At 39.5% G+C, this 27,956-nt stretch overlaps 1 protein-coding gene across 8 annotated transcripts in view; it reads right to left on the bottom strand.

Annotated features, from left to right (window-relative positions):
* Nucleotides 1–27,956, bottom strand: part of LPP (LIM domain containing preferred translocation partner in lipoma) — a 715,716-nt gene that overhangs the window by 248,150 nt on the left and 439,610 nt on the right. For all 8 annotated transcript variants that reach the window (XM_071214679.1, XM_004467196.4, XM_071214680.1 and 5 more), the window contains one exon: nt 24,671–25,348. In XM_071214679.1, the coding sequence (XP_071070780.1) occupies nt 24,671–25,348 (678 nt within the window). The remainder of the gene's footprint in view (nt 1–24,670; nt 25,349–27,956) is intronic.

Here is a 27,956-nt window from a genome sequence, read left to right as displayed (position 1 = left end):
CATACTATATACCAGAACTGGACTAAGTATTTATGTATTTTTTCTTATTTACTCTTTACCACAATCCTGAAGGTGTATGCTATTATTATACCAGTTTTAAAAATTATTATGTTTTATTTATTTCTCCCCACCCCCTGTTCCCCCCATTGTCTGCTCTCTGTGTCCATTTGCTATGTGTTCTTCTGTGTCCGCTTCTATTCTTGTCAGTGGCATTGGGAATGTGTCTCTTTTTGTTCTGTCATCTTGCTGCATCAGCTCTCCGTGTGCAGCGCCACTCCTGGACAGGCTGAACTTTCTTTCATGCGGGGTGGCTCTCCCTATGGGGTGCACTCCTTGTGTGTGGGGCTCCCTACACAGGGGACACCCCTGTGTGGCAGAGCACTCCTTGAGTGCATCAGCAGTGTACGTGGGCCAGCTTCACAAGGGTCAAGGAGGTCCTGGGTTTGAACTGTGGACCTCCCATGTGGTCGATGGATGCACTAACCATTGAGCCAAGTTCGCTTCCCCTATGTCTGCTTTTATTCTTATCAGGCAGCTCCGGGAACTGATCCTGGGACTTTCTGGAGTGGAAGAGAGGCGATTACTCTCTTGCGCCACCTCAACCATCTTGCTGCGCCAGCTCTCAGCACTCCTGCACAGGGCGGCTTTCCTGTGCTGGGCAGCATTCTCACACAGGGGGGACTCCTGTGCAGGGCGGGATTCCAGTGTGGGCCAGCACTCTGTATGGGCCAGCTCACCGTGTGGGCCAGCTTGCCCTCATCAGGAGACCCTGGCATTGAACCCTGGACCCCCTATATGGTAGATGGGAGCCCAACTGGTTGAGCCACATCCATTTCCCAATTATACCATTTTGCAAAGAAGAAAACTGAAACTTAGAGAGATTTGGTAATGAAAGGTCCACAGTTAATAGAAGGCAGAGCCAAGTTTTAGTTTCAAAGTTTTTACTAATCCCTTTAGACAGTTCCCTTCCTTGTCTATACCCTGCACCAGTTCACAGCCACCTTGGAACTGATCATTCCAATAAATACAAAGATTCAGAGGAGCTGTTTGCCTTTTATGTTTAGTTAATGAATCTCTGCTATAACTGGCCATTCCCCATCTGCATTGATTTCTTCTATTTTTCCAATACCAAAATTCATTTTTGGTTTCCACTTTATTAAAAAAAACAAAAACAAAAACATTCTTTTGCAATGCCCCAAACACATAAGAATATTTTAGAATTTTTTAAAAGCTTGGAATCAATAATAAAATGATTGTAGGGAATAGAAGAGAGAAAAATATTGTTAGAGTACATATGAGTAAAGTTGAAAATATTCTTCTTTGTTACAACAAAGAGCATCCAAGGTTAGGATTAATTTAGAGGTTCTAATGTGAAGATGCAATCAATTCTCAACTCAAGTTATTTCTTTATCTGTGCTCACAGTTCCAAGGTTCTCCTGTGGTCCACTATGGTGTTCAAATTCCTTAGATTAATAAAGGGTTCCATCACATGGAATCATTTCATCCTACCAATCAAAGTCCCTTCAGTTCTTTTTTGAATCCTTTGTTTCATCTAAACTTGCTACGCATGGATCCAGGAAACTGTAAAAGGCAGTCTCACTCCTCCTGCCTTAGCTCCTTTTGATTCTATAAATCAGGATGCTCTAAGTTATTTTCCATCAGAACCTTCTCCATTTATTAAGGTCTAGCTCACATCATTTCTCCTTCAGGAACTTTTTCTGAACATAGACTAAGCTACTGTCTTTTGTCATCATCTTTTTATAAAATAAGAAGATCATGAGATATTTAACAGTTGGTATGATCTAACTTTTCTTTCTATTCCAAGTACCAATAATGCCACACAGTTAAGTACTCCTGGATACTAGATGCTGCTGCTGATCTTTTTACGTGAAAATTTCACTAAAATTCCCAGTCAGAAGTATTCTGTCTATACTATTTTCTACCTTGTGTAATCTTTATTGGGTTACTACTCAGTTCTTCTCAATAGACTGCAAATTACTCAATGAAAATAGTTTGACCACATTCTATAATCCCCAAACACAAGGCCTGACATACATTCACTGCAAAAATGTTGAGCATTAAAGGCATGGCTTAGAGGTATCCCATAGTCTGCCAGAACCCCATGTGACATGGTATGTGTCAGAAGACATCTCTTATATAGTCCTAGGTTACTAATGCTCCAACTTAACATGAATTCACACCAGTTGGGTTTCTTCAGTAGAATCCACAACCACTTGTACTTCATTTCTTGGAAAGATAGTAGAAACCTTTGCAGAGGTTTCTTCTCAGATTTTTACAATATTGCTTCAATGATAGGGTACCATTTCCTTTCAGAACATTCAGTGGTGGGATGATAATCCCAGCTCGTGAATCCCTAAATTCAATACTTATTTAAGTGAATCTTTTTTTTTTGTCTTTATTTTTTTAATATTACATTCAAAGAATATGAGGTCTCCATATACCCCCCATCCCCCTTACCCCACTCCTCCCCACATAGCAACAATCTTGTCCATCATCATGAGACATTCATTGCATTTGGTGAATACATCTCTGAGCACCGCTGCACCTCGTGGTCAGTGGTCCACATCATAGCCCTCACTCTTCCATGTTCCACCCAGTGGGCCATGGGAGGACATACAATGTCCGGTAACTGTCCCTGCAGCATCACCCAGGACAACTCCAAGTCCTGAAAATGCCTCCACATCTCATCTCTTCCTCCTATTCCCCACACCCAGCAGCCACCATGGTCACTTTCTCCACACCAATGCTACATTTTCTTCGATTACTAATCATAATAGTTCATGTATAGAATATCGGTAAGTCCACTCTAATAAGAAAGGTGAAAGAATGACAGTCTTGGAGCCTGTGATCATTATTGTGTCACCTTGGCCAGGTAATTGTGCCCAGTTGTTTGGTCAAGCAAGCACTAGGCTAACTGTAATACAAGGGCATTTATGGACTTCAGCCACCATTGACTTTACTGCAGTGGTAAATCATAGATAGTTGGTTATAATTTCATCAATCAGGCAGATTGCCATCAGCAATCAGTGTCACTTAACCCAATCAGTTGAATGCCTTAAAAGGGGAAGTGATTCCAGCACTGAGAGAGAATTCCCAGCTCATCTTTGGACAGCCAACATCTCCCAGAACTCGTCAAGAACCTTCATTGGACTTTCATTGCAGCCCCTGGTTGCAGCCTGCCTTCAGAACCTGGACTTGTGCAGTCGCATGGCTGCATGAGAATTACAGAATTGCATATTATTGACAGATATCTGTTGTTGATTCTGTTTCCCTAGAGAATCCTGACTAATACAGAGTCTAAAATGTACCAGTCTCAGGATAGAGCAGAAATGCACTGAACTTGGAAACAAGTTCTCCAATATTTGCCACAACCTAACTTTGTGACTCTGCCAGTCCCTGAAACTCTGATTTCCTCTCTAAAATGTCTGGATAGTCTAAGTGATATTCAACTTCTGGCTCTCACAATTTATGATTCTAAAAGGAACCTCTGCGGTATTGGTCAACATTTCCCTCCTATCTCATTCTTGTTTCTCCTTCTCCCTTCTTTTACCCAGTCTAAAGGAAAATATTTTCAGTGGTCAGGAACCATAAGTCCTTTTGACAGTTTGGTATTTTTATATCTGAAACTCAATTCTCAGGTCAGTTTTATGCCCTCCATTACCACAGGCATGGTGCTTCCTCCCTACTATTGATCCCTAGAATTAAAAACTATCATATCAAACAGAAGACTCATAGAAAAAGCCAATATTCTTGGAACCTTTAACCTTAACAGATTAATTCTCCAAAAAGAGACCTTATTAAAGAATGCCTCAGGCCATTTATTCCATTTCTTAGTCTGACTCTGTGTGTGGCTGCTGGCAAGTTGTTGACTACTAAAAGTTAACCAAACATTTTATTTTTAGAAGAATGTTTAGCTCCATCTTTATAGTGTCTGGACTTGTAACTACCCATTTCTCTAACATTAAGCTGAGCCGCACAAGAAAATTACTACAGTGATAATATTTCCAGGGCACACTGAGTCACTGTCCGATGTCTAAAATGGGAAGTAAATAATTTGCAAGGATCTTTTGGCATAATGAAGAGGGTTCTCTGCTGCTGGTATTTAACCTGGGGGAAAGGCTCTATTCTCCTAAAATGTGGGGATGTCAGCCCTCTGTTTTTATAAATACTTCTTCAGGTTTACGAACAAGAAAGTGGGAGTGGGCAGGGGCCAGTGTCACTAATAATTATCAAGCCGAAAGGCTGTAAAAGTGAGGATAAGCCTTCTTGGGAGCAAGACTGATGAGGGCAACCAGTCAGAAGAGAGCCTGAGGAACTTGGAGATTCAAGTCCCAGGACACAAAGAAAATGGCTTCTATCAGAACAGGCTGCAGTCCCAGTCCCCATGTGAATTAAGTGTTGTAGCTGTACTTTGTCTATTTGATACCTTCTTTGGTTGCCAACTTCAATCAAAAAAAAAAAAGAGAGAGAAAAGAAAAACAACAACAAAAAAACAACCCCAACTGATATAGAAGGAATGGTAATATACCTGTCCTCATTATAGCCAATATCATTTTGATCAAACCTAAGTTTCTCTTAAGTTCTTTCTCGAATACATATTTCCCGACAGTTTTGATCATTTCATAGATGAAGAAAAAGGGAAGGAAAAAAAGAAACAAAATACAAAACACTATTTACTCTCCTAGCACAGCAGCAGGGTATAAACAAAAATAATGGTGATGCTCCTGGGTTCAGAACTCTCCCAGTGTTGCTGCAGAAAATAATTTCAGTGGCAAGCCAGAGAGTCTTGCAAAACACCTAACGATACCATAATAAAATGGGATACTTATCCAGCTGCTCCGATTAGACCACTTCCATTCAATAGTTGTAACTAATGACTTGTTTTTCCTTTGGAATTAGGAGCTAGTCTATTACTGGGCTGAACATAACATACCTCATTTTGTTTTCCTACCCATGCTTGTCTCCCTCACTGATGACCGCAATTCGATATTTATGAAATCGCATAAAAATACTGTATAATCCTCCCCATTACTCCCTCCCAAATTGTATAAAATTATTCAGAGCACAATAGATTAATGTACACTTCAATGCATGTGTCCTTTTCTCTAACCACTTCTGAGTCTCTCACGCGTGCTCGCTCTCTGGCTAGAGAACACACTGTACTTTGGAGATAATTGACTGTGGAATATGATGATGTTTATTCAAAAACAGGTCATCCAGACTGCAATTTGAGAGTCTCCCTTTATCCTCTTATTTTCATCCAAGGGAAATGCATAAAACTGTTTCCTGCAAATCAGAAATGTGGAGTCTTAATTACTTCTTCAAATTTAACCTACTGAGAAAAATCCATTGCAAATGTACTCTCCTCCCTCAAGATGAGCGATGTTTGGAAAACTAACTTCAGATTACTCATTTAGAACAAAGTGGGACAATAAAGAAAGTGTACTCCTATCATTTTAACAGCAAGTTCTACTGCTTCTAAAGGAGTATATTATGGTATTAGACTTCATTTTGTTTCTGCTTTTGTTTTTTTAGGAATCATACAAATAAAAGTAACTTGTATGTGCAAGAATAACAACAAAAAAAAAATTCTCTGGCATCAATAATCTCTACCATGGTCTGGACAACAAGACTGGAGCTTTGACCTGGGGTTAAGGCTTTTGCTACGGTCTGCTGCCAGTGACAGCCATTCTGACCCATGCTAGTGAAAAACGAGTTGTCCAAAAGAATCACAGGGTAAAGGAAGGAGAATTGTCATCAGAAAAGTGCCCCACATAAATCATTTATGTTCTAAAAGACACACCCATATTAAGTGAGTTGGGTTTTTCATCTTTTAAGATGACTTTCTTGGGATGTTAATAGGGTTCTAGTAGTCACATAACCTGTAATGTTATTTAACTTACAGTTAAAAGATATAGGCCACACACAGAGGATCAAAAACCTCCAGATTCTAGGCACACAGAAAAGGGTTTCTATTAGAACAGGCTGAACGTCACAAATATATGGGAGGGGGACTGGTCCCATATGCACAAACATCAGCCTTGTATCTGTACTGAGTAGCATGGTGACTTTGATGGCATTATCGCCCCAAGAAAAGGGAGTCCATCACTTATAACTAGCTTCCCCAAATATTCTCTAGCATGGTCATGGATTTCTGCATTGGTCCAACATGGGCCTATGGTTAGGAAATGGGGGCAAATAAAAATGAATTCATTTCACTGTCGTCATTTAATAAATGTTTTCTGTGTACTGGCTAGGTGCTCAAATGTTCTAGGTACTAAAACAAGAAGGATATGAGATATAATCCTGGAATTTGGTTAGAAGAAGTTAAGAACTATCTACCAAATTGTCATTTGTAACATAGCTATGGATATTTCTATGGTTTTGAATTTACAGTTGTTTTTGATGAATTTCTGAGTTAATATTACATATGTAGATTTCATAGGCTTTTCAGGACAATCTCCTTGTTTTAAAGAACTGAGAAAAATAGAGATAGATGACATCTAAAATCACTTATGAGTTATAAACTGGAACTAGAGTCTAGGACTCTTGATTAGTTCCTCTTTCCTTAACTTTACTACATAGCACTTTTTTTTTTTATCATTGTAGTCACTTGGTTCCTTAAATCCCTCTAACACTGAACTCAATTTCAACGAACATTTATTGAGTGCTTATTTTGTCATTTGGAGGATGCCAAGTTGATGAATAAAAGTTTATTATTCCAACTGAAGAATGCATCACTTCTCCTACCCCTGGGACACCCTATCATTTCTCACTATATCAAATTACAAAGGATAACTCCTAGATCGGATGTATCTGAAATGGAATATGGGATTTCCATCTCTGCCCACACATGGAGGGACCCCTTTAGAGAGCCAAGTACAGTTGCCTGTCTTTTCCTCACACGCACACGTTCAGCCTCCACATGTCAGAACACCCTGTGAGCGTGAGCATGTCAAAATAATCTGACAAAACTTGTTCTCACAGTAATAGGGAGGAGAACCAAACGTACTGGTAACCTCTTGAGAACAAGCTGCCTTGTGAGATTTATGCTCCACAATTCAAATGAGAGGGGTTTAAAAAACACATCTAAACTCTCAGTGTTTGTCGAGATGCAATTGCAAGATTTCTAAACTGCCACCACTGATGCCCCAAGATGCATTACAACAAAATGGAACCTTTCTAACAACCCAGAATGTGAGAGTAAAGGTGCCCGAACGCTTAGAGAAGTTGGAAATATATCTTTTCCTCCTAGACTATGGAATTAACATTGAGTACAAAGATATTTATTTTAAACATAGAAAACACTGGGACCCATGAAGTTCTTGGAACCAGGAACAAGAAATATTTCAACCCAGCTATAACTTCTTTGCTATGTCCTAGGTTAGGGAAATTGAGTGTTGAGTAGTACCTGAATGATATGGTGGGATAAGAGATATTCCTAGTCTCTATTCTAACCTCTAGTCACAGAGGGCCTTAAGCAAATAATCCTAGGCCTCAGTTTCCTCACTTATTTCTTTCCCCACTGAAGTATCTGTGACAGGGACTGTCTTCTTCATCTCCATATCTGCACCACTTAGGATAGGGCCTGGCACAAAGCAGGTGCTCAATATATGTCTCTGAAATGAATGAGAGAAATAAGGGCTTGGAACCTGATGCTATATAAAACCCCTCCAGTGCTAAAGTTGAGTTCACTCAATCAAATATCCTATTAGATTGTCCCTTGAATGTCTGAGAAAAGGAATGAAAAGGAAGAAAGCTTTGAATCCAGAATCTGTGGTACTAAGTGCTTCCTAGTACTTTCTTTTTATTAAAGTTTATGTAACTATATTTTATTTGAACATTTTCATTCAGTCTTTTGTACAGATTCCCTTAAAATATATCTTATGCTGAACTGTGAGACTGACTGAAGTAGGTAAAGCAGTTTATCTGATGGTTCTATGGCAGGCAGAATAAGCCATGGCAAAAAAAAAAAAGAAAAAAAGGAAAAAGATCAGAAAGTTAAAACCTTCAAATTAATTCCCTGGGCCCAAAGCAAAAGAGTAAAAAAGAAGAGCAACACATTACATTACAGAGCGTTATTGAAAACGCATCAGTCAAAGATGGACCTACGATAAAAAACAAAGAATAACTATGAATTATACACAGACATATGTTTCAATTATATCCCTGACATTTTTCTGCAAATACTGCCACTATATTACCTGCTATTTGTCAGCAGAATAATGTATTCTTTTGGTTGGAATGATTCCCCTCACCCCATCTGATTTTATTTTAATAAACACATGGCATTAAAATAAGTTATCTGGAAAAAATCACCACAGAGAACAAAATTATGTGGGATCTAAATGTGTTTCAGATGATAGTGTTCATTTACTGTAAGTAGAATATCAGCATTGTATAGTCTTTGCTATTTATGTCTCCTTAAAACCTCACCGACTAGCCAGCCATTCCCAGCAGAGCACTCTGCTACTAGTGCTCACAGGTTTGCTATCTGCCACCAGCAAACCTTATGATACTAGTTAAGTCAGCAATTTATTCATCATTACCTTTACTCCTCAAATTACAGTCAGAACAGTTATGGAAGCCAAGGCACAGTCAATACAACAGCATTTCCTGAACACGTTCTGTGCAACGAACTTTGTCCTAGTTGTGATGTGGGAGGCAATTTGGTAGGGATCAGTTTAGATTGGTTGATACCTGTGTGCTACCAGTCATCAGAAATTTTGTGTTTTACTACTATCAATAAGACACAGTTCCATGCCCTTATGGGGCTCATAACCCAGTATGTCAGTGATACCATACCTCTTTTACAAATATTAAAATAATCAACAGATCTAGGTGACTTGTCAAATCATGGAAAGCCTGAACATTAAATATCTCTACTGCCAACTCTGGTTCTGTCACCAGCTCACACTGTATGAAGCTGGGCCAACCACTTGCTACAGATTGTGTATGAATAAGACACTTTGCTAGGCTCTTCTCCCTTGGGGCTAAGCTTAGGCTGTCTTCTACATAGTAAGGAATGTCACTGGACTAAACTGATAAAGGAGCGAATAGAAGATGGGAAAAAGACAGTATATGCAAAGGCTAAATTTGAGGAAAAGTCGAAGAATGAAGGGTGGGGAGAGAGAGAGCAAGTCAAAGTAGAATCTCAAAGGAACCACCAAATATCACTGCAGACTAAACTCCACTTGTCCATGGGTGATAGTAAAAACATAGATGGGATCTTAGTGAAAAGCTTGTCTTAAGCCTATTTCTGAGAAGGTAGATAAAGCTACTGGCTTGATTACTTTCAGGTTTTGTTGCAGAAACTACTTAGAGATGGCCCAGATGTTCTGAGCCTGGAGTTTTGAAAGATGCAATGAACTCTGGAGGACATTTCTTGAAACCAATGAGGTTGTAACCAAACCAGGATTCTCTTTAGCCCATTTGCTTTGCTATTATCCTAGCCCATTAACCAAATAAAACTTTAAATATTCAGATACAGAATGCATTTTGTAGAGATGCAACCATATACAAAATCAGCCTCTGGAAAGTCTTTACCTACTCCCACTCTTCCCAATCCCCACCATAGTCATCCTTTATGCCAAAACAAATACCACTGTCGCAGGGAGGATATCAATGGTGTGGGGTGTCAGTGATGGGGGCAGGGTGCTTGTGATGGGGAAATGTGTGGGGATGGGTGCATTTGGGGGCATGTCTCTAAAGCATATGAATATGTTTAAGTGTTCATGGGGCATTGTCTTGGTGAGTGGAGACCCACACAATAACCAAAAGAATACTGAAGTCCCATCCTGGGAAGTCCTGCTACATTCTCTAAGAGAATGGCAAGAATCCCCTGATTACATGGCCAGAGCCTAGTAAAGGAAGACAGACAATGACACCAAGCCCTTGATATTGATGGTTGTGCTTATTATGAACCTCTCCTTGCAAAACTGAAGCTTAGCCTAGTATTATATTTTGCCTAAGAGTTACCTCCTGAAAGTATCCTGGTTGCTCAAATGTGGCCTTTCTCTAAACTAAACTTAGCATATAAATGCACTACCTTCCCTCCTACCCAAGCATGGGAAATGACTCCAGGGGATAAACCTCCCTGGTACCAAGGGATTATTACTAAGCCCCAACTAGCAATGTGTCTGGAAAAAGACCTTGATTTTAAAGGGGACGTATTAAATACAAATGACTTTTTATGGCTAAGAGATATCAAACTGAGTTGGGAGATCATTCCAGATGTTATGCTTATGTACATCTCAGTAATATCTCATTGACTGTCCAATAAACAGTGCCTCAAGCACTGGGATTCCTGAGGGCTCTAGAGACATCTAGACATTATAAGCAGGGCAGACAAGCTCAAGAACTTGGCACCCTGTCAGTGGGCCTTACTTTGGAATGTATGCTCCCCAGTGTAACAGAGTTAGAATCACTTAGTTTCTCTACACATCGCTCTTCTGTCCCTTTTATTCACACTATACTTGTACTATAATTCACACTATACTTGTTGAATATACATCCAGAGACATAAATCTTTGATCTGCTTATGTGCTGGCTGAGCCCTGAATCTCTGCAGAGTTACACCTACTCTCCAGTCCACTGGACTCACCCAGGACAACTAACAAGGAGAAGATGATGGACAATGTACAACCCAAGGAAAAGAAAGTGTCTCCAACTGCAAGCAAGATAGAACCATCCATCTGCCCCGTGGGACCTAAGCCCCTTCTCAATTAGAAACAGAGTAGGCATCACTATCCTAAAATCCTCCAGACTGGGGAATGAACAATGGGTTAAAGTAGACTTATTAGTATTCTATTATAGGCTTATGGTTATTCTAGCAATAGAAGAATTGTTATCATTGATATAAAGGCAGTAGCCACCAGAGGTTCTGAGGGGAGGGAAGAAGAATAGGTATAACATGGGATATTTTTAGGATATTGGAATTGTCCTGCATGGCATTGCAATGACAGATAGAGGCCATTATACATTTTGTCATGACCTATAAAATTGTGTGGGGCAGAGTGCAAACTATAATATAAACTATAGACCATAGTTAGTAGCAATGCTTCAAAATATGTTCATCAATTTTAACAAAATGTACCACACCAATGAAAGACATTATTCATGTTGGAAAGTGTGGGAAGGGGAGTGGGTGGGGCATATGGAAATCTCTTATATTTTTGATGTAATATTTATGTAATCTAAAACTTCTGTAAAACAAAAATATCACTACCTATTAAAGCCTTCCTTGATCTCTCAGGTGAAAGTGATCCCTAAATCATTTGAATGCCCAGTAAATTTCTATCTTGTGTGTTATGGACATCATCATATGGCATATGTCTTCTCCCTCCCAACATGGGGTCTGGATCATGGTATACACTAAAGAAATGTTTGAGGAAGACAGAGGGGGATGGAGGAAAGGAGGAAAGAAGGGACGCAATAGTAATTCCCGAGCAGGTATCCGGAGTAGAAGAAATACTTGTAAGCAGATATGGATTGATAATGAAGGAAATGAAGCTTTGGTATCCCTCCCTTGCATCAGTACCCTCCAAGGTCCTGGGAAGGGACCAAGCAGTGTGTTCACTGCTGGCTTTTCCAATGAATGCGCTCTGCCACATGCTCTTCTAGGGTAATGTTGGATGGTCACAGCAATGTGGGGATTTGGTTAGGGGAAGGTGAGTCTGGGATACATTTAGTTGAACATATTGGGATATGTTTATGTAGTTTGCAATCATTGTAGTATGTGCTAAAGCCATAGCCAGCTGTCTAGGAATGACTTCTGGGAATAGTTCTAATGCTACTACATCTGCTATTTTCTCAGCTTTGTGAAGGAGATGTTTGGGGCCCAAAATCATGTGACCTGAACATGTCCTAAAGCACCTCGACTGGGACTGTGCTGGTATAAAGAAGTAAGTTGAGAAATGTATGTAGCCAGAAGTCAGTCTGCTGGAAAATTCAATCAATTGACAGGACCATAAAAGTGTACAAAGGAAGACTCGGATTGCAATGATGCCAAAGTATATGTTCTCTCTTATTAGGAATGTACTCAATAATATACTGTAGCCATTATAAACGCATCATTGACTTCTTTTCTTTTTTGATGTGCATTGCACAAAGTAGAATTTATTAGGGCACAAGCTTGCCACAATAGCACAAGGATTTCTTTAACAGCTCACAAATGAAAGAAACTTGATAGCAGATTCCCCAAATTTGACAATCATCTTAAATTTTACATAGCATTCCCAATAAAAAACTGCAGGTTAAAGGAAAATTTCCAAACATTTAATAATAAAAACTTCTATCAATCACACCAGTAGCTATTCTTTCTATAGAAAATATTATAAAATTAGGGTTGCAAGAGGAGGTTATCGAAAACCACACAGACAAAAGAAACGAAAAGAAAAATCCATCAGGCATTTAATTAGTAAAAAGGTTATTTTTCTGAATTTTGTGATTTTTAAAGTATTTGACAGCTTTGAAAAAAATAATTTGTAATCTGTTAGAGCTGCTTTTTTCATTTGAAAGAAGTGTTTTCTTGCATAATTTCCTGTTCTTAATGTGAAAAAAAAATTAAGAGGTTTTTTCTAAGATTAAAGCTTCTGGTCTGACAAAATCTGGAGAGATATATAATTAATCTCACTAATACGTTGGGTATATTAACTATAGTAGCTAAGGCCAATGCAGTTTTGTTACAATTCCTTATAGTATTTATACATTTGTCTTTAGACTTTTATTTGAAGAACCATTTATACTGTAGTAAATACCACATAGTGAATAGAATTCCATTGAATCAAAACCTATATTTGGCTTCTGAGATATATGAGGTCTCATCATGTATGGAGTCACTTTCTGCAGATTCTTCTCTGAAGGAATATTAAAGAACACCTAGATATCAGCCCAAAACTTTTCAATTTCTTGTTCAATAAATTTCCTATGTTTTGATCTAAATGTTAAGCAACTGCCTGGATATTCTATAAGCCAAAAGTTGGAAACTGATTTCTTTAAAGTTTCACATGTTAAGTACTGATGATTTTAAAGACAAGGGACAGGGAAGCAGATTTGACTCAACAGATAGAGCATCCACTTACCACATGGGAGGTCCAGGGTTCAAACCCAGGGTCTCCTGACCCGTGTGATGAGCTGACCCACATGCAGTGCTAATGCACGCAAGAGTGCCGTGCCACACAGGGGTGTCCTCCGTGTAGGGGAGCCCCACGTGCAAGGAGTGTGCTCGGTAAGGAGAATCATCCAGCGTGAAAAAAAGTGCAGCCTGCCCAGGGTGGTGCTGCACACACAGAGAGCTGACACAGCAAGATTACGCAACAAAAAGAGACACAGATTCCTGGTGCTGCTGACAAGAATACAAGAACACACAGTGAAAGGACACAGAGAACAGACAACTGGGGGGGGGGATAAATAAATAAAGCTTTTAAAAAATTTATTTAAAAAAATAAAGACATGAATTCTATGTTTTATATGGTATACAAAAATGGGGAAGGGGACTTGTCTAACATTGTGCTTGTCTAACATTGTGCCATATTTGTGGAAGGAAAAACTATTCATTCTCTGTACATCTCAGGAAGTTCTTTTTGATATAGATGAAAATGTGTTGCACTGAAATATTCACTGCTATTTCAAAGGGAATGATGAAGTACCTGTAATGTAGACACAGAATTATCCTCAGCCTTCCAAATTCAGAACTGTTAAGAACTGTTTTAAAGTCCTATCTTTTTTTGTGAGGATTTGGAACAGTCATCAATTCTCTGGTCTAAATTTCTTATGGATGGGCAAGATAGTCATTTAGGTTTACTTCATTTTTGATTGTCTAAAAATCTAATAATTTCCTACCATTGATCAAATATTTTGGGGTACCTATTATATAGTAGACGATTATTGAGAAAGTTGTATTTAATTTCTAGGACTTCATTTTGACTTTGTAAAGTTTGTGTTTTAGTTTCCTGGCTGCTAAAACAAATACCATACAATGAGTTGGCTTAACAGCAGGAATTTATTGGCTCACTTTTTCTGAGGCTAGTGTGTTACTTCTCCCCAGGGTCCCAGAAATCTTTGGGGTTCCACATGGCCATGAATATGGCAGTGTCTTCTCTTCTGGTTCCGTTAACATCCAGCTTCTAGCTGCTCCCTGGGGCTTTTTCCCTATGGCCTTCTCTATAAGGAACTGCAGTAATAGGATTAATATATATATCCTGATTTAGATGGCCACACCTTAACTAAAAATGACATTTTCAAACCCACAGAACTGATTAAAAATAAGAACATATTTTTCTGGGGTACATAAATCCAAGCCACCACACACTGAAAGCAGAAAACCAGACTTTTGTTTTCTAATAGGAAATGTTCACACTAAGAATAAGCAGCAGAGGGAGGAAAATCAAAGATCTCCTTACCTGAAGAATTCATGCTAAACAATAGGGCCCTTTGCAAAGATGATCCATATGGTTAAAAAAGAATGAAAAAATAAACAACTAAAAAAAAACAGCAGCCACACACTTGTACTTGACTCCCTATTAATAGCTGATATCAGAAATGGCACAGAAGGTTGAACAGTCCTGAGATTTTCATGTGATCAGGTTCACCCTTCTATAGTTCTCTTAAATAAGGTTTTCTAAACAAATTTGGCATAAGCTTGCTCATTTGGCATTTCTTCTATTGGAATGCAACTCAAAATTCTACCCAACTGTTTCAAGAATGACATTTGGGGGTGGGGGGCATTCATTCATTCATTCATTCATTCATTCATTCATTCATTCATTCATTCAATCCTCTCTCAGGTTAGGTTTGTTTTGAATCAATGGCAAATGTGACTGGTAAACTGAACATTCATTTTTGTTCAACTGACTCCAAACTTCAGACATAAATGGGCTGGGTTTTACAGTTTATTTTACATTTTCTTTTCCCTTACCCTTTTTTGATCAGCTCTTCAACAATGTTATAAATTATTCATGCAAATATACAAAACAATGTTATTCCTGGCGTTTGGCAAGCAGTTGCTATGTTTGGGTGAAATTACATCGTTCTTGAAAAACCAGCAATTGTTTGTTTTGTGGCAAGACTTTACCTCTTATTTAGAGACATTTTGCTGATGCAGCACACTGGAGCTGAGGAGGGAGTCAGCCTCTCTCTTGGATCTCTCAGAGCTCAGCTGTATTTTCTCGCTGAGGTTTAAGGTTATTGACTAAATCCCTCTTTACATCATTCTTTTTACTTCCAGTTCATAGTCCACCAATCACACCCTTCCCCTGACACCTGCCTCCCCATAAGTGTCTGGCCAAGGCAGACTGACAGATAAAAATATGGAAGAGACATTTAGGAAGCTTTCCTGACAGATAACTACCCACTATTACTAAGAAGAGGGGTGCTAAGCAGCTTAGCTTATGGAACCTGATCAATATCAAAAGAAATTGATTCAAGCTTTGCTGGGTAACACATACCAGTGAAGATCTTTATTAGCATTTTCTTATAAAAAAGAGAGTGTAGTATAGTGTCTAAGACCTTGGATCATGTGTTCTTGGGCAAAAAACAATCCTCCTCTGTCTCAATTTCTTACTTGCTAAGGAGTCAGAATAATAATAGTATTCCCTTTATATGCTTTTTGAGAGACTACATGAACCAATATACATGAACATATTGTCTACAGAAATACTAACTTATCTTGGGTACTTTCTAGCATTCATACTTGAGAGCTGGTTTTAAAATTTTAGAACATATAGGCATTTTACTATCATGGTATTTTTTAAGCATGAATCAAGGTTCTCTCAGTATGTGGGGAAGTTTGTCAATTTATATGGGGAGTGGTTTTCACTTGTAAGTCTCAACATATCAAGCAGTAAATTCTCAATCACTTTCTGCTTCTGAGGAATATGACACACTTCAATAACAAGATGCATCATGGCAGTAATTCCCAATAGAGTGTGGGATGAAGTTAGGAAATGGAGTGTATAGAATCTTGGAGGTATTCCAGTCATTTGTAAAACTACCCAAGTAATTTGTATGTATCTCTTATGGAGACAAGGGCTCCTAGAAGTTGAGAATCACTATTGTAGAATATACAATGTTAGGTTAAGTGTTAACTTATTAACTTTGGCCAGTAAGAAAAAGTTCATGCATGCTTCTTATTACACTTATTATACTATGAAAGACATACTATACAAAGATACAGTTGGTGAGCCAGCCTTGAAACTCACCTTATGTTTACAGATAAATAAAGAGCCAGTCAATAATAAACAAAGGCAGTCAATTAATGAAATAAATCTAACTTAACGAAGCTCTTTAATTCCCCAGCCAAAAGAAGCCCTTGGCAAGTATGCCATTTATTCTTGCCTTCTCTTCCCCCATCATCATCTCCAGAGACTCGAGACCAGAAGGCTTAAGGGCACATCTATATAAATCTATGCTAGATTAATACACTCTACTTCCTAGATCCCTGAAGCTTTCTTAGGGCCTCTCTTAGGGATGGTTTTGTGATCACTGGGGGGAATGCTCTACTCCCTTTGAAAGTGGGGATGTGAGCTTTTATTTTTCTAAAAAAAAATATTACTTCAGGCTTACAAATAAGGAAGTAAAAGTAGGGGGATGGCCTATATCACCAATAATACATATAGGACTTCCCCCCATTGTATTTTAAGCTCTGTGATAAGCTCAGTTTTAGTTCAGTTTTGTATGCACTTTGGCATCTAAAAATGTGGCATCTACATGATACGTATTAGGTATCTATTGAATGAAATAAAAATTTAAAAAATTAGTTCTATATAGCAATATAGTAACATTAGTAATTATAACAAACCACATATCTAGGTGGCAATTCTTTTTCTTAAAATTACCATGTAACTCATACATGCTTGGCTGTGTCAATGGGAATGTGACTGCAGCAGTTTGATATGGCTTATGAATTCCAAAAATAGATATTGGATTATGTTTGTAAACTGGCCTGTACCTGGGCATAATCAAATTATGATTAGAGCTTTGATTGGGTCATGCCAGTAGGATTTTTGAGTCTCTGCCCCTTGGTGGACAGAGACTCACAAACAAAACTATATGGCAGAGCAGAGGAGTTAACTGGAACTTTGATGTTGGAATTTTGATGCTGGCATTTTGAGCTGGAGTCTGGGAAGTGAACACACAGGAGAAGAATAGAGAGGAACAGAGATGGCTCCTTAGACACAACAGAAAACCTGGAGAGAGACGGAGCCGTTCTCCTGATAGTCTGTAGCTGGCCTTGTGGAGAGAGGCAAAGCCTAGAGAGCCTATAGTCTATAGGTGACCTTGTGAAGAAACCAGAGGAACCGAGCCTGGAAAGAAATGAACCCAGGAAGAGAGGAACCCAGGAAGCTGAACCCTGGCAGGTGCTGGCAGCCATTTTGTTCCAACACGTGGCAAAACACTTTGGTGAGGGAAGTAACTTATGCTTTATGGCCTGGTAATTGTAAGCTTCTACCCCAGATAGATACCCTTTATAAAAACCAAGCGATTTCTGGTATTTTGTATCAGCACTCCTTTGGCTGACTAATACAGCGACTAAACTTGGCATGCCTCCGATTAGATAGAATTATTTTGTACACAGCTCGTGAGCTAAACAAAAAGTCCTTAAGATGTCCCAAGATTGTTGCTGAGGAAGGAATCCTCACTGATACACATTTTGGGACATTTACATGAAGAATCTGTAAGGAGACTACATTTTATTACAGGACTCATATCAAGGTAAAGGGATAACCTGGAAAGGCTAGAGAGAGAAGGAGGAAGGAAATTCAAGCCGATGAGAACTACATGTCAAGGAGAGAGACATGTGGAGTAAACAGGATGTCTTGGAGAACAAATGTCCTTATCTGCCTTTTATTTGCTAAACTGCCTTCCTGGAGTGGAGAATAGATGAGACCGCCAAAAGGATCCCTGCCTGTTTTAAAGGATGCTCTTGATAATGCACTAATCCTTCTACGGAAATAGAAACAGGTAAAACTGTCATTCCTAACCCATGCCCAAGCTGTCCCTGACTTTAAAGTGTTCAGTTTTTAGCTGCTCAAGTGTTATTTAAAAAAATAGTAGTGCCACACTATATCTTCCTGGGATAAGTAATTAAAATTTGTAGTTTTTTTTTTTTTTTTTTTTTAACATGCAACTTTAGTTTATCCCTCTAACTGATAACTCTTGAACCATTGTTGTTCCCATTACTGCTTGTCTTGGGAAAACTTTTTCTTCCACTTGTGAGAGAATAAGTGGTGTGCCTTTTGTATTTTCATTTCTCACTCAACAACAATACTCCCCTCCCCATCCCTAGAGCTAAATGTTGAGAGGTAACTTAAGAATATAGCAAGAGAAATATGAAGTTATAAATGCTATACCAATAAAATGGTGAAGACTTTCAAGTTTCTTAATACAAAAGTTCTCAAACTTAAAACAAATAAGTTCATAAGCTTATTTATTCAATAATTCTAAGCAGGGGTTCTTAACCAGGGTCCCATGAAAAGATTTCAGGGTGTCTGTGAGCTCGAATTGAAAAAAAATCAACTTATCTTCATTTTCTCTGACTTCTAAGTGAAATCTAGCATTTCCTTCACTTATGAATGTATTCAATAAATTACAGTAGTACTCATTTCACCTGGCTGGTAAAGGGGTCCATGGAACAAAAAAGATTAAGAACCTCTGTTCTAAGGGAACCCATGGAAGCACTAAACAAGTCTCCCTTTTCTCATTTTGATCTTACAGAGTTTGGGGATCACTGAAAACAACACCAGAGCCTATTAGTCCTGCCCTAAAATCACTCCTATGGATTTCCATTTCACTTATAATGGAAGAAAAACACCTTACCATGGCCCACAAGATCTGGACCCTGCTTACCTCTCCCACTTCATTTCACTGTATCCTTTTCCACTCATGATGTCGCAGCCACCCCAGCTTTCTTTCTATTCCTACAAATACCTTTGCTCAGAGGCCTTGCCTTGCCATCTTCTGCATGGCATAGTCTTTACCCATATCTTAGAAAATCTGGCTTCCTTACAGTAAGTAAGAAACCTTGTAAAATAAATCGAGTTAAGAACTTTGACTAAATTCCAAGGATGAAACAGAGTGAACACAATATTATTTGCCAAGAGTATTTCTAAAAATAAGAAATAAATCTTTATCTCTGAGATAAGGGCACTTTTAGTACTGTACTAAGTTAAAAATACTTGATTTTCACTATGGGGCACTACCTATTGGTATTGTAAAATCAAAGTTTTTGTATTTACCAAGTTTCCTTGTTTGCTGGGGAAGAGAACAACTACACTTTCCTCTAAAATAGGACAGTATAAATGCTTGCAGCTGACCAAGAAGGAAATGAGATTCCCAGAGGGACATATCAATAAGTTGAGGACAAGTTCTGCTATAGAACTGAAACAAGACAAAGGCAAAACTACTGATAAATTGGATCTTCTTGCCCTGTAAACACAAATAAGAATTACATATTGCCAGAATCATCTGTTAATTTTACTTCCCCAAGAGATTAGGGGCCTGGGATATTTTTAAACATCCAAGTCTATGAAAAAGGATTTGATGAGTAAAATGAGGAAATAATATTCACAAAGGTTTCAGTGTATGAGGTCAGCCATTCTCATGATGCTGTTTAAAATCAGGAAAAAGAGATTATGGATTGAGTCAAAAATCATAAAGACTCTAGGAACAAATTTTCTCACAGAAGCAACTGTGAAAAAGAAAAAGGAGCACTAGAATAGGAGTGATTTTCTTTTATTAAGAGGTCATAAAAGACCGACAAGGGAGGTCTAAGGCTAAGAGATAAAGTTTCTTTTAACAATAGTTGTTACGATACTTCAAAGGTCCTCACATGTGTTGATCTATTCTTAACCAATGTAGAGAGGCATTTTGGTAGAGAAAGAAGTGTTTTCTACTTAGAGATGCCACTTAATAACTATATAACCATTGAAATCATGGTAACTCTTCAGGCCTCAATTTCCTCATCTGTAATTTTAAGGGGTTATGACATAATGATTCTGAAGAACACTTTATTTATTTTTCCCAGTTCACATCCTTCACATTTGTAGGAAACTATTTCTTCAATCAGGAAGCAAATCTTTCAAATACAGAAAGTGGATGGATAGACTTTTATGCATTAAGGAAATAAGCAACTGAATCAATTTAATTCACACATGAATTGATCACATAGAAAAAAGTCTAAGGAATCTCAACAAATGGAAGTATAGCTAGTAAATTAAACAAGGTCTCAGGATAAAAGGTCAATATACGAAATTTAATTATATTCCTAGCAACAATTGTAAATTGAAATAAATACCATTTACAATATGAAATGCTGAGCAAAAAATTTAACAAAATGTGCAAAATTACAGTATACTATTCAAGAGAAATTAGCCAAGGCAGAAATAAATGAAGCGATATGCTATGTTCATGGATTGGAAGATCCAGTATTGTTAAGAGATCAGATCTTTTCAAAATTATGGCAGGGTATTTTACGGATACTGACACCCTGAAGCTAAAATTTTTATGGAAATGGAAAAGATTTGTAATAGCCAGAACATTTTTGAAAAAGAATGAAGATGTAGAAAAACTGCTAATTACAAAAGATACTATAAAGGTCAATGATCATGATAGTGTGGCAGTGGCCTAAGGGTAAATTATAAATCAATGGAATAGAATAGAGAGTTCCAGAAATACACCCCCACATACACCGTCAACTGATTTTTGACAAAGATGCATAAGTAATTCAGTGGGTAGGAACAGTCATAGGTGGGACTCTACCACTTTCCTGAAATGTAGAACACCAGCACCTTTCATACACTAAGCAGCAAATAACTTCTTTTTAACAGAGCTGAGGCTGACACAGATTAGGTTTTATGATAAGGAAGTGGGTGTTAAAGGTGCCCTGCCTCTATGGATCTGAGAGTGATATTGATTTCCAAGTCCTAGCTCTGAAACTTTCAGGCTGAGTCACCTTAGCTGAATATTGGAGAAAATACGCATCCTATCTTACAGGTATATAAAGATAATACAATGTACAAGAGTTCTGTGAACCAGACAGCAATGTGCAGACAATATTAGCTTTCATAAGCAGCAAAGAGGCAAGAGTCTATTGTAACTTTAAGAAGATTTCCCGTGAGAAGGAAACATTCCTCACTTATAAAAGAAGACTTGCTTATAGCAATAATTTTTCATGGAACTCAGCTCACATGGTGCAGTAAACATTATGGGTCTACTGTAACATTCAGATTCACTGTTCAGTTTATCATGAGAATACAAATATAATCAAAATCTCCCAAGTCTTGCAGGTTGATTTCATCTAACCCCCTTTCAGGTCCATCTGCCTGTCTCCCTCCTTCCTTCCTTTCTTCTCTCCCTCCCTTCCTTCTTTCTCCCTCCCTTCTTTCTATTTACTCTTTCTTCTTTTCTTTTATCTTTTATACTGCACAACAATATTGGAAAACTAAAGCAACTTATCTCACATTTTTGGGAGAATTCTCCTTTTAAAACAACCAACCAAACAAACAAACAACCCCCCCCCCCCAAAAAAAAAAGCAAACATCATTTTCTTTAATTGATTAAATGTCAAATTCCCCAGAGATTCTCAATGTAACAAAAGGTCAATGTTTTAAGGCATGATAATATGTTTTCCACCAATGACTAAAAAGTTAGAGATTCAAATCCAATGGATGTGTCATGATGATGGGAACGAGTGTTGTTGGGGGGGGAGAGGGGGGGTGGGGGGTGGGGCTGAATGGGACCTCACATATATATTTTTAATGTAATATTATTACAAAGTCAATAAAAAAAAAAAAGAGGAAAAAAAAAAGTTAGAGATAAACAAAAGCCAGTGAAAAACCTAAATAGTCTATACTTGGCAATTATTCAGCCACCGGAAATTTCCAAGTCCTTTGCAATCAGTAATTAATTAATTAATTAATTAAGATGACGTTCAACTTTACTGATGCTGGAAGCAAGTCATAAAGAAGTCTAGAGGCTTTCCTGCAGCTGAAAGAGGAATGTCAGGGGAAGAACTAGGATTAGAATTAGAAGCTCATTTTTCAAGCCAGTAGTCACTTCACTTAGCCAAGCAAAGTCAATACACAGACAATAAGGTCCTCTGTGCACAGTAATACAGCAGTATTCTGCGCAAAGTCCAACTGTGAAGGAGCCCAGCCCTTCATCCACCAGCGCCCACACAACATGCACAGAATACATCTGTAGCTTCAACAGCCTCTTTTCCCTTTCCCTAAAACAGACACATGGTTAAATATCAACCTCTAACCACTCTTATTAATAATCACAGTGAAAACTACATAAATTGATTTTAATTTTTTAAATGTGCAATTGAGATGATGCTAAAACACATGGTACTGTTAAAAAACAAATATTTCTAATTTAAAAATATCATGAATACCACTTTTTTCCCCAAAATATATAACAATCATCTTGAACAATTGCCTCACTCAAATAAGAAAATTAAGTTCCACGCTTTTGGGGGAGTGTTTTTTTTAACAAGCTCATTCCATCACCCTGCGTAGGGTGGTGAGGACAGACCAAATGTAGTGGTATGGCTTGACTCAACATCTTAGACACAGGTCTTGCAGAAGGTGCTGATTCTCTTTTATACACCACCAGATTGGTTCCAAAGGCTGAAGAGGGACTGTCCAAAGTGCCCAGAGACATGGTGGGAAAGAAGGAAACTTGAAGACTGACTCAGTATCTCTCACCAGACTATTCCCGCCACCTAGACATATCCTAGCTTTCTCTCATGTCTATTTCCCCAAGTAGGCAGACAGAATCCTTAACAACTCAGAGGCCATCCTTTTCTCTTATGTACATCACTCAGTTATCCTATCTGTCAGGATGTTTGCCAGACAGGTCAGGGCAAAAGTGCATACCTGTTTGAACTTAAATGTTGATGGGCACTGAGTGAACCCAAATTTGTATTTTATTCTTTTATTTTTGACAAACTTTTACTTTAAGCTTCCATAAGGGAATTTGTTGCAGTTAAACCAAAGTGAGGTAGAGTTGAATAGTTCCATTTTCTCTGAACTGATTGCTTTGGGGGCCAGGAAGTCCTAATACAAATATACTTTCATGTTTAAAAAAAAAAGTGAGGCTGTCAGGGTTGGCTATTTGGGACAAGTTTTATTTTAAAAAACAAGCAAATAAAAAACCACAATAACATACTTTTTATGAAAAGATTTTAGAAAGAAAAGCCTTCTAAGAGTACTGTTTCAAAAGCAGTGAAAATTTACACTTGGAACATTATGGTGTTCTTAGGGGTAATGATCATGGGTGACCCACTTTCATGTAATGGACACTCAGAAGGTTGATGGATGCCTCCAGCTCCTCACGGGTCCCACATATTGGGTCTATTTCTCTAAGGAATTTGCAATTCACTTGGCGTATCATTAATAGTGCAGGTACAATTATACAAGAATTGTGCTTTAATAAACCTTCCACTAGAAGAGCAGGAATGTGGCAAATTTTAATACAATATTGAAAATTGAATGACTCTGCCTGGGAATGGAGAATCTCAAATGCACAAGTATATATATCCCCACCCTTTACCCAATCTGTATCCCAAAATTATCATTCAGCCACCAACTAATCAAGGATTTTAAACTGTCTGATTTCTTATAACTCTAACTGGAAAGAAAGAGCTCTGTTCCAACCTCACAGCTAGAAACTGTCTTAGTTTCTCCATTTCATCCTTTCTGAGTAACTCTCCTCGCTGTCTCTTGCCATGGTTCCTGCAAATAACATCATGTTGCTTGTAAGACTGATGGAAAATCCAAGTCGTAGGTGGGTAGATGTATGTAATGTTGTATCTTATCCATTCAGAGCAATACGTTGAATTAAAAGGCATACACACTGGCACTTAAATCAAACACCAAAAGATAACTGTCACTTCAAAAGGATTCTTAAAAATTGCTTAATAGGGTTAAAGACTGGAAAGTAAGATTCTTCCCAGAGGATAATCACTGTAGATAAACAAACAAGTCCCGCTCCATTGCAGTCAATTCCTAAAGGAAACCAGACAAGGAGTGCACATTACTGTAGACCCCTTGGCCTCACTTGTTTTGTGGTCTTTGCCCACTAGTTCTGGACCCCCAGTCATTGTGGTATCAACTTTTCTTAGGTCCTGACAGACATCACATGGACACAGACTGAGAGTGGTTCACCTCCTGCTTTTTCCTGCACACCTTGTTTCCACATCGGGGGACTCCCTCCCACTGCTAAGGCAGGAGATGCTGTAGGATCTATTTAGTATCCCTGCAAGTGCAACCTGTAAGTGTGAGGAAGTTTATGTTCCACAGAGGAAAGCTTTGATCAATAGGAGACAAGATGGAGAAGGCAAGTTATCTTCCCTTTCTCCCCCTGAATAGACAGTCCAGAGACATAATAGTACATATGGTCTTTTGGAAGGAAGTCTCTCAAGATTGAGCAATTAGTTGTCCTTGATACTAAACTGACACCATATTGTTAACACATCAGCAAAGAGGATCCTCCTCCTTTCTGGCTCCACTCATATTCTCTAGTATTGTACTCCCTACTAAGATGAAAGAGTAGTACATTAGCTTTTGCCTTAGGTTCTGCTTTCTGTGCAAAGCAGGTTGAGACAGGCATTCTTTTATTCCCTTTTCTATGTTAAGAATTCTCCTACCTTTGGCTGCAGTGGGGCTGGAGAGGGGGCTGAAACAGGATCTGCCATGTAGGTCTTCTTGGGACCTGGGGCAGGATACATCCCAGAAGGGTTCTGGTTTGCTGCTGTAGGAGGGGTGTATCCTTGTTCACGCTTCCAGGTGTTCTGGTGACCTTGTTGACCATAGGCAGGATCAGAGTCATTTCTAACTCCATAGCAAGGTCCAGTTGGGTAAGAGGCATCATAATAGCGTCCTTGGTTGAGGGTATAACCATACCCAGGGTCAGGCTGAAGTCCTGGTGGTGGAACATATGTATAATCCATGCCTCCCCTGGTTGACGGAGGTGGACACGGCCCAGGAGCAGGTTGAGTGTTGTAACCTTGGGGTCCTGGGCCATAAAATTGTCCTGGTGATGGGGCAGTCATGTAATGAGGACTGGGCTGGGCTGACTTCACTTGCACATTGAAGGTTGGCCTTGAAGGGGTGGAAGCCATCGTATAGGAGGCTGGAACTGGCTGAGGCTGGGGCTTGAGTGTTCCAATTGGAGTCACAGGAATGGGTCCAGACTGGGGTGCACTTTGTGGTTTCAGTGTAGATTTTTTGGTGGCTGTTAGAGGGGGCTGGTTTGGGATGACCATTCTCTTGTGTCCTGTGACAGGGGTGGAGACAGGAGGAGATGCTGTTGAACTAACAGAGCCCTAAAAGGGAGAGAAAATTAAAACAAACAAAAACAAGGTTATTGACAATGAAATATGTCAGTGAATAAATATTAACAATTGCTATTTATTATTTATGTATTAATTCTGTAAAACACAAACCATGGCCCCTATCTTTAAAAAGTTTACAGACTAGCAAGATTTGTCCTAGGCTAATAACTGCAATACATGATAATAATTATAGTTTAAAACATGAAATAAGAGGGCTTTGGATGTAAAGCATGGATGCTCAGAAGAGGAGGAATTACTGCTGGCTGCGAAGATGGTGCAGAAGGCACACCATGTAGAAGAAAAATATACAGGGCAAAAAAGGGAACAATAAAAATGTAGGGAGCACCATATCGGAAAGTTGAGGACAAAAAAAGGCAACAGTATGAGAGCTAAGTGTAATTAGAATATAGAGTAGATGACTGGGGCAGAGGTGGGGAATGAACTATGTGAGATGAATACAGCAGAAGAAACAAATGAGCTTTAAATAATGGAAGGCCTTGAATTCCAACTAAGAAAACAGAACTTTAACTTCCAGGTTGGAAGTGTTTGGAAAACAGAGTGTTTTAAGAATGATAACCATTTTAAGTAGGTAAGACTAGGAATTACAGGGGATAATGAAAGCAAAAACAAAACCAAGGCAGGTCCTCTTTGTTTCATCTGCATATGAATTATATATGTACACAAATAGGTGTATGTGTGTGTGGGGTGTGGGTATGAATTATACAATGTAAACAGTTAAAAAGTCTACTTTTTATCTCTGCTTTTAAAGACTTCTTCCAGGTCATTAAAAATCATTAAAAGCTTAATTAATGTCAATATATCACCCATCTAGCTACCCCATAGTATGTTGATAATAATCAGGTGACTGATTGTTTCTTTTTAAATTTTTCATTGCTACAAAAAAATACTGCAGACCCTTCCTTCAGATTATTATTCCCTTAGGCTAGGTTACCATGTGTGAAATAACTGAGTCAAATGATATTTACTTTTAAAAGTTCTTGATCCATATTCTGAAAAACAGAGAAGTAACTGATGGTTTTGTTAAGCATTTTATTCCCAGAACCTAGCATAGTGTTTATCAAATATGCATTTATCATATAGTAGCCATTTGATAAGATTTGGATGAATGAATGAAAGGAAAACAAATAAGTGAAGTCACCTATGCAGTACATGTGAGGGCAGAATAAGAATGTCCAAAAACATTTCTAAAACCAAAATGAAAAGTCAGAACAAATAGTAGTAGAATGCACATATTTTTTAAAAGAAGTTTTTTCATTTTTTCATTATCTTTTTTTTTAAAGACACATAGATCACACAAAATGTTACCTTAAAAAATATGAGGTTCCCATATACCCCACTCTCCACACCCCCAACTCCTCCCACAATGACAACTTCTTTCATTAGTGTGGTACATTCATTGCATTTGATAAGTACATTTTGGAGCATTGCTACACAGCATGGATTATAGTTTATGTTGTACTTTACACTCTCTGCGGTCACCCCTCGGGCTGAAGCGTGGTTTGCTGGCCTGGCGGGGGAGCGGCCGCGGTAGGCCAAGCCGCTGCCCCCATAATAGGGTGGCTGGTCGGACTCACCGCCACCCCTGAAGGGAGCTCGGCATGGGCGCAGAGTGCCCTCGGGTCTCCCCTTCTCGGCAGCCATGCTTCCGCGGCCGCCCCTCCTCCCGGATGGCGCCACACGATGCCTTCCTTCTCCCTGCGCAGGCGCAGGGCAGAAAATTCCAGTCTGCCCTTTTCCCCTCCCCCGACAGCAACAACAGCCAGGTGTGGGCGGAAAAATCCAGCCCGCCCTTTTCCCCTCCCCCGACAGCAGCAACAGCCAGGCGTGGGCGGAAAAATCCAGTCTGCCCTCCACCCCAGCAACAGCAGCCACCAATCCCTAAATCCTGCCCCTTCCCCCAGCAACAGCGACAGCCAATCCCTAACCACCACCCCTCCCCCATCCAGTACCGCCCACTGACCTTTCGCCGGCAACCAATCAGAACAGGGCATGGCTTCGACCAATCAGCCTTCCCCAGCCCCTATAAAACTGTTGCCTCTCCCTCAGTAAAGTGGACTTGCGTGTTTACCTTGTCTCCGCGGTAGTTCTTCTGCCGTGCGCCCTCCAGTCCTGAGAGCCCCCGACAAGGGCCTGGCCTCCCTTGTCCCCAGTTCGTCGCCTGCTTCTCCGGGCGACCCCTTCGTCGCCTGCTTCTCCGGGCGACCCCTTCGTCGCCGGCTTCTCCGGGCGACCCCTTCGTCGCCGGCTTCGCCGAGCGACCCCGTCAGCCGAACCGCGCAACCCCTTGTGAGACCGATCCCTCGTCTGCTGCCGGACCGACCCCTCGTCCCAAGTGGGACCGACCCTTCGTCCCAAGCGGGACTGACCCCTCGTCCAGAGCTGGACCGACCCCTCGTCCGCAGCCAGACCCCACCTCTACCGACCGAGCAAGCCGCCGCATTTGGCGCCCAACGTGGGGCAAAGCAACCCCACCACAGCACAACGTGGGGCAAGGCAACTCCACCACAGCCTCACTCCATAACCTGGCGCCCCCCCCCTCCTCTCTTCTCACCGTGGGACTTCTCTCGTGCAACATTGC

This window comes from Dasypus novemcinctus, chromosome 4 (assembly GCF_030445035.2).
Source record: "Dasypus novemcinctus isolate mDasNov1 chromosome 4, mDasNov1.1.hap2, whole genome shotgun sequence".
NCBI lineage: Eukaryota > Metazoa > Chordata > Mammalia > Cingulata > Dasypodidae > Dasypus > Dasypus novemcinctus.
This window is presented reverse-complemented; position numbering and strand designations above follow the sequence as displayed.